This window comes from Gopherus evgoodei, chromosome 1 (genome assembly GCF_007399415.2).
Source record: "Gopherus evgoodei ecotype Sinaloan lineage chromosome 1, rGopEvg1_v1.p, whole genome shotgun sequence".
Lineage (NCBI taxonomy): Eukaryota > Metazoa > Chordata > Testudines > Testudinidae > Gopherus > Gopherus evgoodei.
This window is the reverse complement of record NC_044322.1, coordinates 250,983,366-251,003,190: the sequence shown is the minus strand read 5'-3', so window position 1 is coordinate 251,003,190 and position 19,825 is coordinate 250,983,366. Positions and strand designations below refer to the sequence as shown.

The 19,825-nt window shown below is 42.3% G+C and overlaps 1 protein-coding gene across 1 annotated transcript in view; it reads left to right on the top strand.

The window, feature by feature from the left end:
- Positions 1-17,236, top strand: part of CACNA1C (calcium voltage-gated channel subunit alpha1 C) — a 672,248-nt gene extending 655,012 nt beyond the window's left edge. The window contains 7 exon segments of the mRNA XM_030542977.1: positions 260-394; positions 1,502-1,854; positions 4,522-4,650; positions 5,196-5,305; positions 6,291-6,394; positions 9,070-9,396; positions 9,684-17,236. Of these exon segments, the coding sequence (XP_030398837.1) occupies positions 260-394; positions 1,502-1,854; positions 4,522-4,650; positions 5,196-5,305; positions 6,291-6,394; positions 9,070-9,396; positions 9,684-9,980 (1,455 nt within the window). The 3' untranslated portion in view covers positions 9,981-17,236.
- The last annotated feature ends 2,589 nt before the right edge of the window (positions 17,237-19,825 follow it).

Below are 19,825 nucleotides of genomic sequence, written 5' to 3'. Positions count from 1 at the left end.
GTCTTCAGTCCTATTGCTAATTCTGCCAGAAATTTGCTATGCAGCCTTTAGCAACTTACCCTCTTTGTGAGTTGGTCTTGCCACCTCTAAAAGGGGAATGGGGTAACAGTACCTGCTGACCTCACAGGGCAGTGGTGAGGTTAAATTAATCAATATGATAAAGTGCTGGGCAACAGATGATGTCCAGGGTAAAGTGATACTTTTTTCATTGCTTACCTAACTACATGGAAACAGACTATTACGTGGTACTGTTTTCCAGGCCGGGTTGCGCACATTGCATGACATTGGGCCAGAGATCCGACGGGCGATCTCCGGAGATCTGACAGCCGAAGAGGAGCTAGACAAGGCCATGAAAGAAGCTGTTTCTGCTGCCTCTGAAGATGATATCTTCAGGGTAGGTGCTACTTCTGTAATCCTTCTTTTCCTCTTGAACGAGGCTACGTGCTGAGCCCAATACATTAGACTGAGCAATGCTATATGCTACATTTCAGTTTCTCTCTCTCTCAGTTTCCCAGGCTGTATTATAGAGAACAGAAATGGAAAATATAAAGCTATATGTCAGATAGAATCAGATGGCCAAATCCTGAGGGCCCACTCCATTTTTCCTCAGTGGGAATTTTGCCTGAGTAAAGACTAAAGGCAGTCAGAGTGAGAATGTCACGGTTTGACCCACAGAAATTGAAAAAATGAATCAGGTCATAACCTCCATGCTCCATCCTATGCATTATTGATCCACTACTTTCTCTAGTGTTTTGTTTAGTCCACTTTTAAGTGACCCAAGCAATGGGTCTTCCAGCACATCCTGGGAGATGGTCGCACCCCCTCATACATCTCACAATGGAGAATTTTTTGTGATCAGGCTAAATTTTCTTTTTCTTAGTTAGGCCTTTGAGCAACCCTCAACATTCCCTCTCCCTCCTTGGTGCCTCTACCCTTCAAATACTTACAGAAAGTTACTGTCTCTGCCCTTCATTATGGCTTAGTCAAGCTCTACATAACAGGCTCTTTAAAACTTTCCTCACTAGTCCCTCCTGCTGGTTAATCATTTTCATTGCTGTTCTCTGAATTCCTTCTAGTAAGTGGATCTCTTTCTGGTACTGTGGTACGCAGAATTGAACACAATAGCCCAGATTCTCCATCCCACCCAAACTCCACTCAATACAGGAATGGAAGGGAGGTGCAAAGGTGGCTCTTCACCACTTGTAGGGCCTTCTGTATTCTGGAGCTGGCTCTTGTCATCTATCAGAGCACTACATTAGAGCTCATTTACAACAGACCCCATCACAGCCCCTCTGACAGAGATGTCCATATTCTAGGATTATTTCCTGGTAGGGAGACATTCTGCTTGTGACGGGCCATATCACAATACCAAATTGGTCCCCAAATTTTCTTTCTCTAAACATTCTTTGAGGTGCAGTGACAAACACCAGGCCTGGAGAACTGTCCTCATTTGCACCTATTCTCACTCACCAAGAGAAAATGTTTTCTGTTTTGCTGACAGAGGGCTGGTGGCCTGTTCGGAAACCATGTCAGCTACTACCAAAGTGATGGCCGGAGCTCATTCCCCCAGACATTCACCACCCAGCGCCCTTTGCACATCAATAAATCTGGCAACAACCAGGGAGATACGGAGTCCCCATCACACGAGAAGCTAGTGGATTCCACCTTCACTCCCAGCAGCTACTCGTCTTCGGGCTCCAACGCCAACATCAACAATGCCAACAATACTGCCTTGTCCCGCTTCCACAGCCCACCCAGCTACCCAAGTACTGTCAGCACAGTGGAGGGGCATGGCACACCCTTGTCACCCACCATACGAGTGCAGGAGGCCCCTTGGAAACTCACTTCCAAAAGGTAAGCTCCAAAGAAGCAATGGGCTAATGAAACCAATGTATATGTACAATTTTTTTTAAATGATATTGCCTAGTTAAAGTCATGCTCCGACAGTCTAGAGGCGGGACAAAGTGCTGTCGTGCATAGGATTTGAGGTGAGCTCTCAGGCTCATCACTTGCTGCCTAGACCAGCAATGCTGCAGAAGCACCACACTCAGCCTCTGGGAAGAAGGACTGCACCACCATTGATCAACACCCTCCATCTCCCAGACTATAGCATTGGTATCTGAAGGGAGCTGCCATCTTAGGCTGTAGGAAGGTGTTTTATCTAAGGCAAATTAAATAGAGTAGGAACGGGGAAATGCAATTTGTAATTGCGACCACTGGAAGGAAGACTCTAGACCAGTATTTCTCAATCAGCAGGTGACAACTCCCAGGGAGCTCATAAAATGCAATCAGGAGGGATGTGAGGCATTCAAAAATGCATTATAATCTAAAGCAAAGGAAATTTCACTCTCAATCTCTCCATACATCCTTACCCTTCAAAGTCAGATATTCGCTGTTAACCTGTCAAAACACACACGAATGAATTCTATCATAGGCTCATCGCTGTTATCATTCATACATGTTTTAGTCGGTTATAATAAATGTAAAGGGGTCATGAATATTTCTGACTTCAAATAAAGGGTTGCCAGCCTGAAAAGGTTGAGAAATAATTGTTCTATAGAAGAGAAGAAAATAACATGAGGATACCAGAGATGTGTAAGTTTGTTTGAATAAAAAATCCAATAGCTTTTCCATTTCCCACCCTTCGTTTTGGAAACTATAAGAATTTCACAGCTATTTGTTTCCATACTTCTCCTCCTCCTCCTTCTTACTTGTGTTTATGTTACATTCCTGACATAGTCTTCTTTTTCCCCCTTGCTTCCTTGGTGAACTAGGACACATTACTATGAAACATTGGGACGGTAGGTGTTTCCTCTCATGCTGTAATGTTCTCCAGAGTTGCTCCTGTTGAAGTTAATGTCCAAATCCCCATTATTGTTTCACTTAAGCCCTTCCTTTCAGTGCCAGGAAGATTAAAAGAAGTACAGTAGAGCCTCAGAGTTACGAACACCTCAGGAACAGAGGTTGTTCATAACTCTGAAAAGTCTGTGACTCTGAACAAAACGTTATGGTTGTTCTTTAAAAGTTTACAACTGAACATTGACTTAATACAGCTTTGAACCTTTACTATGCAGAAGAAGAATGCTGCTTTCCCTTTATTTTTTTAGTAATTTACATTTAACATAGAACTGTACCATGTTTGCTTTGTGTGTGTGTCTCTGCTGCTACCTGATTATGTACATTTCGTTCTAAATGAGATGTATGGTTGACTGGTCAGTTTGTAACTCTGGTGTTCATAATTCTGAGGTTCTACTGTAATAGTAGTATGGTATCTTCAGGAGACATTCACCAACTAGGTTCCTCTAGCCATAATGCAGACAATTGTATGAATTCTGGTAGCTGGATTACCTGATGGACGTGCGTGGAATTTTCACCTCAATCTCCACATGATCTCAGACCTGACCCCCGTCATTCTCTGATCATTGCAGAGTGAAGTCTGTTTTATCCTGTTCTTACCAAAATAGTGTAGTGGCTAGAGCTTAGCCATGTTGGCTGATGAGGGAATGACACTGTTATACAGGACCTTTTCTTTACCCCATACAGCTATGATTGCCAATCATCCCGTCTGATCGCTCACACAGTCTTCCTTGGATTTTTTTTTCAACTGACCCAAGCACCATACATATACTCATTTCCCTCCACTCCACCAAGTGGAGTGAACCAATGACCAAACAACCATGTTTCTTCACTTCTCCTCTTAGTCCCACATGGTGCTTCTGTGCCACACTGCTCCCTGCTGACAGCACAGGTAACAGAGTGAAAGTTTCAGATTTCTGAAGCTCTCCATGCTGGCATTTCAGAGATTCAGGTTCTGTTCAGTTGCTTGCTGACTGCAGCCTAATACCAGGAAGGCCAGCACAGGAAATGGAGGGAGGAGGAGGTAGAGATGGAATTCAAGCTGCTCCACCCACAGAATTTGAATAGCACCCATTGAACTCAATTGAAATTACTCATATTCTATGATTGGAAAATAAGGATCAAGGATGGGAAAGACAAGGGGATAGAGAAGATGAAAGAGCAGAGGGAGAGAAATGGCACAGAGAGTGGAAGACAGGAAAAAGAGACCATAAGCATTACAGCTGAGAGGGGTGGTAAAATGTCAAGGAGGCACCCCTTTGAAATTCCTTACTGGCACTTTGTGACAGCCATAGAAGAAAATCCACCCCGCTGTCCCTCAGGGAATCCATCTCAGGTCTTGTACTGAGCCCCAGGTGACAGGACTTTAGGAATTTTGTCAGTGCCCTGAATGCTCATGCAGTGCAGGCGTGATCAATTACATTCATAGTATGTACATCACTACTGACTCTTGATGCTTTGATTAAGACAAAACTAAGTGGGGACAAAACAAAGGGTCACTTGTATTTATGAATTGTGCTTTTGTCTTTGATCATTGATTTTTGTGTGATGGCTTGGCACCTGCCATAACAATAAACGCAGACAGATGAAGCCCTGTCGCGTTTGTCTCGATAGCAGCTTTTCTTTACCATCTCCAAATTTTGACTTGCCTTTTTTGCTCATTAGCTCCAGTTCTAGAGACAGCCAGCTGGCAATCGTTTGCCAAGAGGAAGTGTCTCAGGATGAGACTTACGATGAGAATTTGAATGAAGACGTAGAGTACTGTAGCGAACCAAGCCTGATCTCTACTGAAATGTAAGCTTTGCAATAGAGTGGCCAAGCTGTTTGAGGTTTTCTGGTTGGGGGGCTGTGTGATATCTTTCTTTAAAGACCCTTCATCAGTTCAGCCTAGGGAATGGAACTAAGAGAAGGCTAGTAAGAAGAAACATGTTTGAGGATGGAACACTGCGCCAATCCAGATATCAAAAGATGAAAACGTGCTTAAGCCCAGGCAAATAGTATTGGGAAAGGAATTTTTTCTATGACTTTTTTAAGTCCCTTTCCTCCCAGTGATACCACTGGCAGGGCTACCTCCAGGCCCCTTCACCATCCATTTCTAATGTTTAACGTTCACCAATTTCATCAGGAGAGCTTTCTCTGTCCCACAGTCTTGGATGCTGTCTCTGGAGCATTTAGATCTAGCAAACAAGCTAGCTACATCCCTTCTTCATGAATAGAGTGTTCTTCCTCTTCCTCATCTCCTTTCAAATAGTGCAGCCTTTCCCTAGTAGAAGGGATATCCCATCCAGCATGAAACGCTGTTCAAGTGATGGTTCCAAACTCTCTGTTTTTCATTCCAGGCTCTCATACCAAGATGATGAAAACAGACAACTGACTCCACCTGAAAACAACAAAGGGGAGAGCTCCAGGCAGTCTCCAAAGAGGGGGTTTCTTCGCTCCTCGTCACTGGGTAATATTCCAGCAGGATGTACAAGCTGTACCTTCTCATACCTTGACTGATTTCTAACATCTTGCTGGAGAATCATGTCATGTGTGGCCTCAGGTTTTGATGTGCAATTTGCTTCTCAGGAAGAACATGAGACACAGAGAGCAGGATAAGAGCTTGACAATGCACGTCTTACCAGCAGGCCTCTCCATTGCTTACACGCTGCTCAGTCAGTGTATAAATCTGTGGTTCTCGGGATTGCATGCATCTATGCAAACTGGTTGGTTAAGTCTGCATGTGAACTAGGGGAACTTATCAGAGCTCTGTGGGCCGAAAAGAACCTCCCCACAGAGCCAGCCGATGGAGTGAATTAGTATGTGATAGTCTTTTCTTTAAATATTGAACAGGGAGAAAGAAAATATTCTTCTTTCTTCTCTTGCAAAAGAAAAATGATGAATTTTAGTACAAGCAAATACACCAAGAATCTGGTCTCTGCTTTAATTGTAACTGAAACTTTTCAAGTGTTAGGATTTGCAGACTAAAGTCAAGTGCAGTCCTTTGACCATGCGGTTTCACAGAAGTACTAGCCCCCTCACATCAGTGAATCCTTACAATGTTGTAACATGGTGTTAGATGAGGAAATGAACCATTGCAACTCATTTTGCCACACTGTTTAGAAAGCTTCTAGCATACCTAGGAGGATCATCAGTAGCACAGTTTCTACTAGCACTATTGTAAAAAAAAAAAAAAAAATCCCTGTCCAGAATATGTGCTAGTTTTCAGCTGTCTTGGAACACAGCTGTTGGTCAGACTTTATGATGCTTGACAAACTTTTTCAAATACAGTTGCTCTAGCAAGGTGCAAAGTATCAAAGTAAAGTGGACAGGGCCTGTAATGAGGATTTTTCCTGTACACTCCCAGAGGTATTACACTGATACCAAGCTCAAGTCAGAGAGTCTCTGTAATATGTTGTGAATGATGATCACATTTTGTGCCATTGGCATTGCAGGTCGAAGAGCATCTTTTCACTTGGAGTGTCTGAAGAGACAGAAGAACCAAGGTGTAGATGTCTCACAGAAGACAGTTCTGCCATTGCATTTGGTACACCATCAGGTAAGATTTAATTACTAAGCAGCGGCCAACCAACCCAGCTGAACATTTAACATTTGCAGTGCTTACCAATGGCACCACTAGCCAACCTTTCTGAGACCAGTTAGGACTGTTTTGTGTCAATATCAAAGATGCTGTTGTTAGAAATTGTTTTTGTGCTCCTGTCAGCTCCTGGTTTCAGGATTTTCATAACTCCCAGAACAAAGCTGCAGGAACATGCTCTCCAAAATTGGCAACATCAATCTGTACCTGACATACATGAAGGGGAAAAAACAAAAACCTAGCTCATGGTACAAATAGTTAGCCAAATCCATCCCTACTGTAACTCCATTGACTTTGATGGAGCTATTAATGTGAGTAAATGGAGAGGGATCACCTCCACTTTAGTACAAAAATAATCAGTTACGGTAATCATTTTTAAAAAGTAAACTGATTACATGTAACTAGTCAGTTTTTTAAAAACCCTGACAGAGACATACATCACCTTAGTGCTTTCTATTTGGACATATCTAGATGATTAATCAGCTGTCAAGTCAAAAGTGAACACCTGTCCTTTGTTTGATCCTAAACTGTCTTTCCCTGTCTGACACTATAATACAAAAACTATTGCAGAAACAGTTTTCATATGGCACTACCAGCCTTGGGACAGTTGATGTTCCCATTGGTTGATTGCACATTTCTGGGGTGCTCTTATTATCTGTAGAGTATTAGTATACGTGATTCTTAAAAAGCACATAAGACGGTCCCTGCTTCAAGGAGCTTTCATTCTGATTCACTCAATCCAGTACACAGGTCAACAGTTCAATGCAAGAAGGCCTTGTGGAAGACTATATTGGGGAAGCATGTCCTTCATTTCTTTGACTATCAGGAACTCATCGTGCTGCGACAGAAAAACCATCCAGTATCCCATCAACATTCCCTCTAGTGTAAAAGATGTTAATGCTACAAGAAAGCTCCACTATCAGAATATAGTCTTCTGGGTTTGGTAATATTGATTGCTGCTTTCTTTCAGTGGGTGACATTAAGATTTGCACTGTCCATTGTAAACAATCTGTTAATTTCCCTTTAGATATTAAACACTGTAGGGTGTCTTCTCATTGTGAATACTTGAAGAGTTATTCATAGAAAAGGCTCACACATATTGATATATGAAGGATATACACGTACATAACTTGCTGTGGTCCATCAGACATTCCTGGAACATTGTCAGTATTGTACTGGATGGAAACACAGCTTGTATTATATTTCTACAAGAGGCTGAAGAATCAATTCAGTTGTGCTTCTAACCAACTTAGGACCCATCCTGCAGCCTATTCAATTTAATGGAGCTGCTGATGCGAGCAGAGACTGCAGCATCAGGCCTTTAGGGGGAGATATTCATAAGGCCCAAAGGCCAGTTAGGTGCCCATTTTATACTGAGAATTAATAGGAGCTGGACAATTAGGTGCCTTTAAAAATCTCCCCCTTTATGAAAAATGTTCAGGTAATTGACCCATGGCACTAATAGAAGACTCTTCTGTTATCCCATTTCTTTGTCTGAAATCATCAGCATAGCATATTTAGAAACCATTCCTGTTTGTGTTAAAGTCAGTTGCCATTGATTTCAATGGGAGGAGGGCTGGAAAGTTAATGAGGGAACTTTCTGCTTACAAATAGTACAAAATCACACTTTTTTATTTTCTGTGGGTCGGCTTCATGACTCATGAATTATGTATTTAATTCTTTTGAGGGACTGGGTGGTAGTAATGGATATCGATCTTTTCACTAATAGATCACTACATAAAATCCAAAGCAGGTTGGTTTTAACTGAACGTTATTACCAACTAAGGCTGTGTCTACACTAACGCTTATGTCAGCAAAACTTCTGCTGCTCAGAGGTGTGAAAAAACACACTTCACCCCATCCTGAGCAACATAAGTTTTGCCGGCATAAGCACTCATGTGCACAGTGCTATGCCAATGGGAGACACTCTCCCACCAACATAGCTACTGCTGTTGAGCTAGTTTTATTATGGGAGAGCTCTCTCCCGTTGGCATAATGTGGCCACACGAGCGCTCTTACACCGGCACGGCTGTATCGGTACAGCTGTGCCGCTGTAAGCTTGTAAGTGCAGACATGGCCTTAGTATCACTGGAGACCTACATGAAATGAGCTGATGGTCTCAATCCAGTTTCTAGAGTAGATATCACCAAAACACATCACCACAATTAGCAATACATGATGTTCGTGGTGGGATCAGAAGAGGAGTCAAAGATTAAAAGGATGTGGAAAATGAACTACCATGTCACCCTACATCAGAAGTGGTGGTCTCTCCGGTACAGGAATGAAAGCACTCTGGCAGGTTTATATGGGGGAAGTGTGCACTGCTGCTAGCTATGCTGTACCTGTTCCATGGACAGAGGATGTCAGTCTCTAGAGTTTTTGACCCGGAACATTTCACCAGAACAAAATAAGCCATTTTTATTGGAATCTTTGTAATATTTACAAAATGGATCAGCAGAAAACAGAACAGTGTTTTATTACCCCCAGCTGTGTTTCACAGTGGTCAATCCCTCTACATTCCCAATTAGCATAAACCCATTCAAGCCATCCTTGTAGTCTTTCCTCACTGTCTAGTCATTTGTGCTTCTAAGAGCTGGCTAATACGACATTCTTTCTCTCTCTCTCTCTCTCTGAAGGCACTAGCAGTGGCAGGGCTGAGTCCCCTGCTCCAGAGAAGCCATTCCCCAACAACGTTCTCCCCCCGGTTGTGTGCCACACCCCCTGCCGGGCCCTGTAGCCGTGGCTGGCCACAGAAGACCATCCCAACTTTACGGCTTGATGGAGTGGAGTCCAGTGAGAAACTCAACAGTAGCTTCCCATCAGTACACTGCAGCTCCTGGTACTCTGACAGCACCAGCTGCAGCAGCCCTCGGAGAGCCAGGCCGGTCTCCCTCACCGTCCCCAGCCAGACTGGAGGGAACAGCAGGCAGTTCCACGGCAGCGCTGGCAGCCTTGTCGAAGCAGTAAGTCACCATGGCATGGGAGTGACTGCAGCAGCAACTAGAAATGAGTCATCTTTAGGGTGCTGTCAGAGGACAGGTAGTAGCAGTGCAGACAGCTGTACTGGGCTTTGGTAGCCATTTCCAGTCAGTGCTTGGTGGTGTGAGTAGGAGGAAAGAGAGGTTTGGCTGGGAAAAGGGAATGGCCAGACAGGAGCTGGGGTGGTGGATGGAAGGGTGATGGGATTGATGATGCTAGTGCTAATCTTTATCTTTGTGTTCTGTCTCTGGTTTCCCACTTGCTTTTGAAGGTCTTGATTTCAGAAGGACTGATGCAGTTTGCGCAAGATCCAAAGTTCATTGAGGTCACAACCCAAGAGCTAGCAGATGCCTGTGACATGACAATAGAAGAGATGGAAAATGCAGCAGACAACATACTCAATGGTAACAGCAAGCAAAGCCCCAATGGCAACCTCTTGCCTTTTGTTAACTGCAGGGACCCAGGGCAGGACAGTGCAGGAGAGGAAGAGGAAGAGGTGCAGAACCCGGATTGTAGAAAAAGTCAGGAGGAGCTCCAGGACAGCAGGATTTATGTCAGCAGCCTGTAGTTGCCAGGGCTGAAGCGATGATGGTTTTTTATTTGTTTCAATGTTCCTAATGGGTTTGTTTCAGAAGTGCCTCACTGTTCTCGTGACCTGGAGTAACCGGAACAGCGTTCTTCATTCATTTCTGTTGGGACGAGTCGCAGAGTTGGGTGGTGTAAGAGAGCTTTTCAGGAGCGAATACAACCCCAGCATGTGTCCATGAGGAGGAGGAAGAGGTGGAGGAGGAGAGCCAGCTCCCGCTTGTTCTCAGTCGCTGCACAAGGAACGATGGCTGCTTCCTGAATGCAAAGGAGAACCTCAGCTTCCTGTGGATGGCCCTAGCCAAAAGGACACTGCATCAAATGGGTGTCTTTCAACTTTGCTTGTAAAAATAATTTTGCACATATTCTGTATGAGCCTCGCCGTCCCCATAAAGCCAAGGCCCTTTTGATTTGGAATAGAATGATGGACTTCTTCTGCTGTGGATTCCAGTACCTTGTTGGGGAGGAGGAAGCAGAAGAAGCCTTAGGGGACATGAGAGGCAAATAGCAACACTTCAGGAAGGCTTGTTGACAGAAAATGCAGAGACTCCCAGGCAGTGGTCTCTGCCAACCAATCAGAGCTCAGGCAGTCACTTCTGCCAACCAATCAGAGCTCAGGTAGCCATGTCTGCCAATCAATCAGAGCTCAGACAGCCAGCTGTGCCAACCAGTCAGAGAGCAGGTAGCAGGCTCTGTCAAGCAGAGCTGAGGCAACTTGCCCTTTTCTAAGTGAGGTGGTGATGGGCTTATGTAGATCTCGCCTTATTTTTGCAGTTTGATATTTTCTTGAAAGCATGTTCCAGTTTTTATTTTGAGTATTTTTGTTTTGTTTTGGAGGGAGAGGGGAGAAAGGCGTGTTTACAAAGTTTTGTAACCACCTACCCTTTTTGTTTTGTTCTGTGTTCACCTTTGCAAATGTTAAATTGGTTTGGTTACATTGTATTATTTAAACTATTTTTTCTCCATTGAAATTCAGTAGAAGCTATAATGATAGAAGAGTTTTATCAACCATTATGTACACCAAGAATTTGTAATTTAATTTGATAGTAATTGAAATCTCCTTTTTTTGGTTGTTGTTTTATAATTTAAAGATAGTAGGCAATGCACTTGATATAGTCTTGCACATTTGAGTGATTGATTTGGATTATTTTTAGTGCTGGTATTTTTGTGAGTGTGTGTGTGAGCGGCACTGAGCGAGCGTGTGTGTGTATGTGTGTATAAGTGCAGACCAGTCCTCCACTTCCTGGTTTTACCTTCAGGAGAACTGCATCTGGGGCCATTTGAATGCAAAAACAAACCACTGTCTCTGCTTTTGAAAGGGGAATCAGTAACTCTTTGCATTTTCTGTTCCACAAGATATGCAAAAACAATGCAATAATATTAATTTTAAAATACAATTGTGAGTTGTGTTGGCATTAAAACTGTATAGAAACAAAATTAAGGGGAAAAACAAACAAAAGTGAGAAGGAGTTATGCTTCAATATATTCCGTGTGATGTTTTATTGCATTGATAATGTTTCTGTTGAAGAAACCGTAATACTTGAATTCAGGTCAGTTTCAGTATTTTTCAAATATTTTTTTAAAATGAATTGCAATTGTGCCAAGCGAATATAATGAATTGAATTAAGTTTGTTTTAAAAGATCACTTCTTGTATATTTTGCTGCATGTAAAGTAAATCATTTCGTATTTGGAGTGTGCCAAGCTTTACCTTTGAACTTTTAAGTGCTTTTCTATGTGTGGTTGGGGAAATCGGTACTAAATATTTTTTTTCATTTTTTAATTTGTACAATGAACAAAGTGTACCTAGTGTAAGTAACTAGTCTGCAATCCACTGACAGGTTGAACGTTACTGATTTTGCATATCTTGTGTACGCTTTCCTTTTTCCTCACTCCCTTAAACATGCACAATTAATTTCTGAGTAGAGTATCTTGCTTCCTGAAACCAAGACATTTTATCCAGTCTTCATCCTCTTCCCTGTGCTCATATTCTCTCAATATTTCTTCTCACTAGGGTGGCTAAATCCATATGCCAAGCTGATCTGGTAAGATTTCTAGGAACTCAGCTGGCACCAGCAACTCTGGGGGGATGGGATTGTAATATGTAATGTCATATTTCTTTCACTGAATCTCTAACTCTTGGTCATCAATTATAGAGTTTTCTGGGGTACATGATGGGCAAATGCAAGAGGCAGAGTCATTATCTAGGGGAAATAATCTAGCTCTGCCCTTGACTGATATTCCAGTGTAAATGAGATGAAGAATTCTGAGTTGTTACTCAAGAGAATTGCTCTGGTACTGCTCTCAGCTGGTGACACTGAGGGTTAGTGACGTGAGCCCATATTTTGCATTCCAATGTGCAATCTCATCATTCTCCTCATACCTGAGTTTACGGGCCAGGTTCTGGACCTCAGTCATACTACTTTAAATCTGGCATAACTCCACTGAAGTCAATGGCACTATGTCTCTCACCCATCTCAATCTTGTTATGGAATCTGAACTTCCTCTTGTTCATCCACCTGGCACTTGTCTCTTACTAGTGACAAACCAGAAGAGAAATATGTAGATCTTATGTAATTTGCTGGGTTTTCCTTGGAAATGGAGTCTTCATTTGAAACCACTTGAAATTGCATCATTTGGAATCTTGGCTGTCTCTGTCTAAAACTCTTACAAGTTTTGCTCCATTTTCCAGATGGATCCCAGAGTTGCAGATCAGTACTGAATAAAGAAGAATGATCTGACTCAGGAAAATCAGAACCAGACTTTCATCCAAAACTTGAGCTTATTCTGAGATCTGAAAATGTTTAGTTTATGTATGTTGTTTATATTTTCATGCTCCTCTGGACTTCCCTGGTTTTGAATGGGGCCTAAAGGAGAAATAACAAAGGGGTATTTTGGGTGGTATTATATTTATTCCCACTGGTATTATCAAGTGGCCAGCAGCATTTCAATATGTCCTGGATATCTTACATGGAAAAGCCTCTTCTCAAGAGATTTTTATTGAACCAAAGAAGCTTCCGTCAGTTTAGCTACACATGGGGGAGCGGGGTGTCAGAATCTTGAAATCCAAGACTTACCTAGGCAAAATTATGCGTAGACATCAATCAGCCCAGTGCTGAGCATTGTTACTTGTTCTTTACTGAGACAAACTCTTCTGGAGTTTTGCCTATGACGACAGTGATCAGACAGCAAGTGTGAAAAATCAGGACAGGGGTGGAGAGGTAATAGGAGCCTATACAAGAAAAAGATCTACAAATCAGGACTGTCCCTATAAAATCGGGACATCTGGTCACCCTAACTAGACTTGCATATGGATTCAGGATTTTATTTCTGGATACTTATCTGATCCAAATCAAACCTCCAAACCTTTTGAAGGTTCTCCATTTTTAGGTTCTCCACCTCCTGTGCACTGGACCTCCATGATGCATAGGTCCAGTGCTATTGAAAATGAAATAGTCCCACTCCTAATCAACTATTTCTGAGAGGGATCAGGTGGCAGAGTCTCCCTAACTCATTCTCTTTTACTGAATAGTTCATCTCATGCACATTTAGTGGTCACATTTGTTGGTGCTCATCACCTCTGAAAAACAAGCTACTAATCTGTAGTAGTATTTATTGAAGTCAGTGGGAGCTCTGGATGCTCAGCAGGTGCTCATTTTCTCTTAGGATTTGGCCTCAGGCTAGAAGATGAAGCTTACATCATCTACATCCTTCTGTGAAAACTGCTATTCCCTCAGTGATCACCCCCTGCAGAGGGCTGGAGAAACCCCATCTCTCTACTGAACAGTCCTCTACCTCCTACTTATTTAAATCCTTGTGCAGAGAGGACAATGCAGATGATGATATTTATAATTGGGGAGTGGTACAAAAGTCAGAACTTGCTGATGCCAGCTGTGCTAATTTCACTCTTTGGAAGATGGCAATTCATTTAGGTACTTTCTGACATACAGATTGCAATAGGCCTGAGCAAAGAGCTACTGCCTCCTTCAAGTGGGGCAGGGTCTGGGCCATGGTGGGGAGGAGAGGGCAAGTTTAGTTCCCTGGAGTGTCTTTCCTTTCTCTGTGTATTGGAGCAAGTGTCAGGTACAATCACTGCACTGTGGATGGAAACATTGAAGAAGTGAATGATTGAGGAGTTTTGTGTAAGGAAAAAGAAAGGAGGAAATAGTCTTATCTTCATCATTTGAGTGTGGTTGATCTGCAGCTTGCTAACAGTACACTGCAGACTAAAGACATTTCTTACAAAATAACAAACCTTCTCTCTTATCACCACTGGTCATTACTCCAGGCAGCTCCAGGCCAGTCACACTGGATGCATTTCTTTTTTCTTCCTTATTCTGTGTGGCTGCCATAATGGAAAAAGTGGGACTGATGATTCAGAGCTGGAGTTTCCTTATCCACAAACCTTTTCTGCATCATCTGCCTCTTCAGCTGGACATATGAATGATGATGATGTAGATGCTGCTGCTACTGTGAGGGGTTCAACCTTCAACCCAGTCTGGAGGGACAGCTGAAGGAGTGCCATGTACAGAATCGCATCTATTTCTGCTTTGTTTTCTGACTCAAAACCCTGCCCCTTTGATGTCTACGACAACAACAAAAAAAGGGCAAATGCATTTTTTTACATTTCTTGGTAATTTTCAAAGCAATGTATCATTGCTTTCTTTAGACTGATGCCAATATAACAGTTGTATGGGTCTCAGCCAGGCTCCTGTGTCTTTTCTGACTGCTAGTTTCAGATTGATGTGTGAAAAGTATGCATGTTTGCACACAGACACAATCCCACAAGGTGACAGACTCACAAGCCAGTCAGGTTGCTAACATGCTTTTTACATGCAGTTGGAGGCCTCTTGCTTCTTACATACATATGAAAAAAATAATCAGCAAACCAGAAAATATTCTTTAATGAAGCAGCCACATTTGGATAGAACTGAATAATAATTTATATCCACAATACAGCCTCGACTGTCCAAGTGTCATGTGGGACACTGAGTAAGACATTTGAAAATCAAGGGATTTTAAAGTAATTAACATCTATCAAAGAACCTGAATTTACGTAAGATAGTGGTGAGTTTTGATAGGTTCAGATAATCAAGATTGTAGTGCATATAAAGAAAATCATAATTCCAGTCAAAAGACCTAAATCACGTCTCACTAATGCCAGTGTAAACCAAGTATAATTCATTTGAAGCTAATGAGGTAATACTGGTATCACACCGGTGTGAAATCAGAATCAGGCCCAGAAAATTTATTTTTTCTTCCCTGAAGGAGCCTGACTATAAATTTTGCATAAACCAGAGCTGTCTATGTTTTTCATTTTATTTCAATATTTGATTTTAGTTGGCTTTGTAAGATTCATTTAAAATGGGAATAAATGTATAAGCCCCAGGATCAAAACAGTTCTTATCAGAAGTCCAGTCCCAAGAAAGTCCCTCTGCTGCTGCTTTGTTTCTGAGGATCTTACAGTAAGAGCTGTATGGCTTCCCTGCTTCAGTGGGCCTGACATGGGGGCAGGTGAGAATGGCTGCACAGCAATGAAATGAGTGGTGCAGCGCTAAAAAGAGATGGGTCTCTAACTTAACCACAAAAGGTCTGTGGTATCACACTAGGATGCAAGTCTCTCCTGATATTAAATTCAGGGTCCTGTTCAAAGCCCCTATTCTCCCCACCTTGTAGAGACTTTGCTTAAGGTGAGCATAAAGAGCAGCTCCTCTTTAGAAGTGAACAGTCCTGTCTAAAGGGCTACCCAAAAAGTGCATCTTCAATAAGCAAACTGCTGTAGGCATTTATCTACTTCAGCATTACGAATGACTTCACAGGAGGCAAAAATCAATAGCCCACAATCTCACACTGTTGCTTCTTTGTTCCATCTCACTCAGACAACCTGCTTTCATTGAAGTCCATCACATTCTCCAGCCACTGCTTTCACTTGGTCCAGGAGCAAACTAGCTGGGTCATAAGCCAAATGCTATGCCACAAACGCAGACCAGGGCAGACATGCCTCCTTCCTAGAACAGATCCTCTCCCAACCTTCAAACAAACCTCCTTCCCATGCAGTAACCTTCCCAACCTTCATCCCCTACTTAGTACAGAGCCCTCCCACCACTGGTCTTCTCAGCTATATGATAAATGTCCTGAGTTGTCCAGCCAGGCAAAATGTAATCTATTTCCCAGAGAGAATCCAGAGCCAGTTTGCTCCTGGCTCAGTCAGACAGACTAGTATTCAATACTCCTTAAAACCTCTCAGTGCCATGACCGCTTGTGGAAGTGACAGATGCAGGGGAGTCCAGTCCAGCTATGATCATCTGAATGGGGGAAGATCTCAAATAACTAAAAGTGAGATTTTGAATATCACGTTACCAACTGCTGCATCACCCAAGAGAGAGACTTTTAAAACTGCCTTAACAAAATGAATTCAGAATGAGGGAGTCTCCCTCCAAACGAGTGCCACATGGCAACCAGGGAAAAGCCATTTGGGGGGTGAAACCTGGCTGGAAGTGGCTGGAATCTAGCTTAGTTCCAGAGGTGAAAACATAGTTTGGGGCCTGATCCTGTAGTACTTACTCAGGATAAATTCCCCTTGACTTCATTGATTAAAGACTGCAAGATCAGGACTTTACAAGGCAGAGGTGGGTATTCTCTTGCCTGCATCTGATTAATTTGGGGACTGATCCTGTAAGGTGCTAAGCACATGTATTTCCCACTGGCTTCTGCGGAAGATTTGGTTGCTCAACATCTCTCAGGCTCAGCACTTGAACATCATTTCCTGCTCGGACCATCAGCTATAAATGTTGATAAATGCAAGTATTTTGCCTTCATTTTAATTGCCCAATGCTGTTAAATGAACTGCCCTAGATATACGCCACCCCAGGTGTAAATCTCCTCTCCCACACTTCTCTCCACCCCAGATGTCCCTATCATCATCACTGAAGCCCTTCCCAGTACTAGTTCTTTACCACATCCCACTATTTTATACCCAGGTTTCATGAAACCACAGAAATGCTTTTGTAAATAATGCTGTACAGTTTGTAACTGTAAGTGTACGCCTGTCATCGGTGCCAGAGTCCGGCTTGCCCTCTCGCACGTTTTAAAAAAATCAACGACGGAAAGTTAGAGCGAAGGGCCCACAAGTGAGCGATAGGGTCATCTCTATGTGGGACAAATGTATATTCCTGTAAGATTGCATTTTTATCTAAGGAATGATGTTATTTTAAAAATTGCTAATAAATTTCTAAACAATGCCTAGATTGGTTTAGTATCTGTAAATTTTATCATAACTTCTTTTACACACCCATCCGCTTCTCTCAACAGTGTCTAAAAACAAGCCAAGTGCCTGCAAACCCTTATTCACTTGAACAGTCACACTGAAGTTAATGCGATTACTCATGTGATTTAAGAGTTCGCAGAATTGGGTTCTTGGTACTGACAAGACCATCCTGATAAATATTACCCTAGAAAAGTCAGTTACATTTTATAGTAGAATGACTTTAATTACATTGTAGTTACTCTGCAATGTCTGACTATAAAGTGTAACCCGTGTAGTTAATCTTCTGGCTATAGGATTTTGTGCTACATATATATCAAAATGTATAATTTATAATTTCAGCATAATTACAATTAAATGAATACCTTAAGCATGAAACTAACAGGGTATTAATAACTAATTAAGTCACCTATTTAGCTTACTGATTACATGAATGTGACATAACTATCCTGCAATTTTATTTTTAAATAATTCCAGTGGAACAACACTGTAATTACAAACACAGTATAATAAACCATAGGTAATTACAGCCACTGTATTGAAAAGTGATTCAGAAAATTCTTCTCCAAAACAAATCAATGATTCTTCTTCAGCTGTTTGTAAATAGTCTCTGATATTGGTAACCAAATGTTGCTACTGAGGGGAGTCTTCCAAAGCAGACCATAAGTACTGGAACCTTTCATTGCCGCATGAGGCTATTAGGAGGAGGAACAGACACAAGCCAAACTCACCACTGGCATAAGCTGATCTAATGTCATTGAAACGGAGTCGTATTTTCTTATCCAAGGACTAAATTTGGCCTTCAGTTAGAAACTTTCACCACAAAACCATGAGACACTGGCTTGGTCTCAAATTCCATTACAACCCGAACATTCAGCTCAGATTTGTTGAAAAGTTTACTTCTCTGCGACCCATTTTAGGATCAGGTGAGCCAGGTGATGGTTTTCTGTTGAAACTATGTGGAATGTGTGGTTTCGATGCAAAATCAGATGAAACTCCAAGGTTTAGAATGTATTTGAATTTCAGGTTGAGGATGTGTTCAGACTGAAACTCAGAGTGAAACCTGTGACGGTGGGAGGAACTCCATGTACATCAGCTAAAAGGTTTGCACAAACCCTTGTGAACCTAAAGTACTGAAAGTTACTCCCTACTATAGGGAGATATAGTACTATGCAGTTTCATAACACCTTCCACTTAAGGACCTCAAACCACTTTAATCCAATGTTTATGAATTGAAATTCATATCACCCCAAGCAGATTGTTATATCCCCAGTTTACTGATGGGGAAATGGGCTCTGAGAAGTTGTGACTTCCCCTAGGATACACCTCAAGTCAGTGACAAATCCAAGAACAGAAGTCAGCTCTCTGAGTTTTCAGCCCCATGATTTAACCACAAGACTATCCTTCTCCTAGCAATAATGTGCATGTAATACGTATCTAATTCAGTTCACAGCAAACGCTGAGGTAAGAAGTGAAAACTAGAGTCCACCTTTGGCTAGCCTGTCACAGGAAGGCCAATTTGAAGTCTGCATAACGCTGTGTGTTAATGGATCTTTCCCCTGGGCACTCCAGCCTTTGACAGCATGGCAGGGCTTTGGCTTGCTCTTTCTGTCTGTGTTCCAATGGGCAATTTACAGTCAGAGTTAGAAAGAAACAACAAAGCCAAGAGCTCTGAGAGGCACAGGCTACAGGGCACTTGTTGATCTTTTTTTTTTTTTAAATCTGCCCCAATAGGAAATGGGTTTTCAAACATCCATGAAGGGAAGACATGAAAATGGGGAAATCAACATTGTAAATGAAACACAACAAACCTAGGGATTTATAATGAGATCTAAAGCCTTTCATCTCTAAATTCAAGTTGGCTTGGATCAGCAGTGATGGGAAGTGGTTACTATCTGATGACTCCCTGAATTGTGGTCTCAGCAAAGTTGCATCCACAGCAGAACCACAAACTGGCCCTTTTACTTGCAACCAGAAGGCCAAGGACTAAATGAACAGAGATTAATCTGTTCTCTCACCCCTAAAGTGGGCCCTTCCATAATGTAGTAGGAAGAGAGCCTGAGACATAAGCCCTTGTATCAGAGGCCTGGTATGAGGCAGGCATTGCTCAGAATCTGGTGAGAAGACAGTTGATATTGCAGAAATACACATTCCTCAGACGTGCTAAGCACAGAGTACTCATGCAAACACATCCCAATATCAAGTGGTACCAGAACATCCCGATACCAAGGATGATACAAAAACATTCCCCAAGGATAACAGAAACACACTGACCCCTCCTAAAAGATAAGGTCAAGATAACAGAACATGTTAATATCGGGGTATAAAGATGTATCTGAGAGGGTGTATTTTGGCCAGCTTCAGGGGCAGTGGAAAATCCCACCACTGACTGAGCTGAGTCCATTTTCACAGGCATACATGCCTTAGTATCCTTAAAGAGTCTGCCAGATGCTATTACCATGCTTCGTCAACAACAAACCTGGCTGGGTGCCTTTGTACCTTAACGGATCTTGTGATCATTAGGCAGTTTGCTCAAGGTCTGCTGTGCCGACTGTCTGCAGAGCTG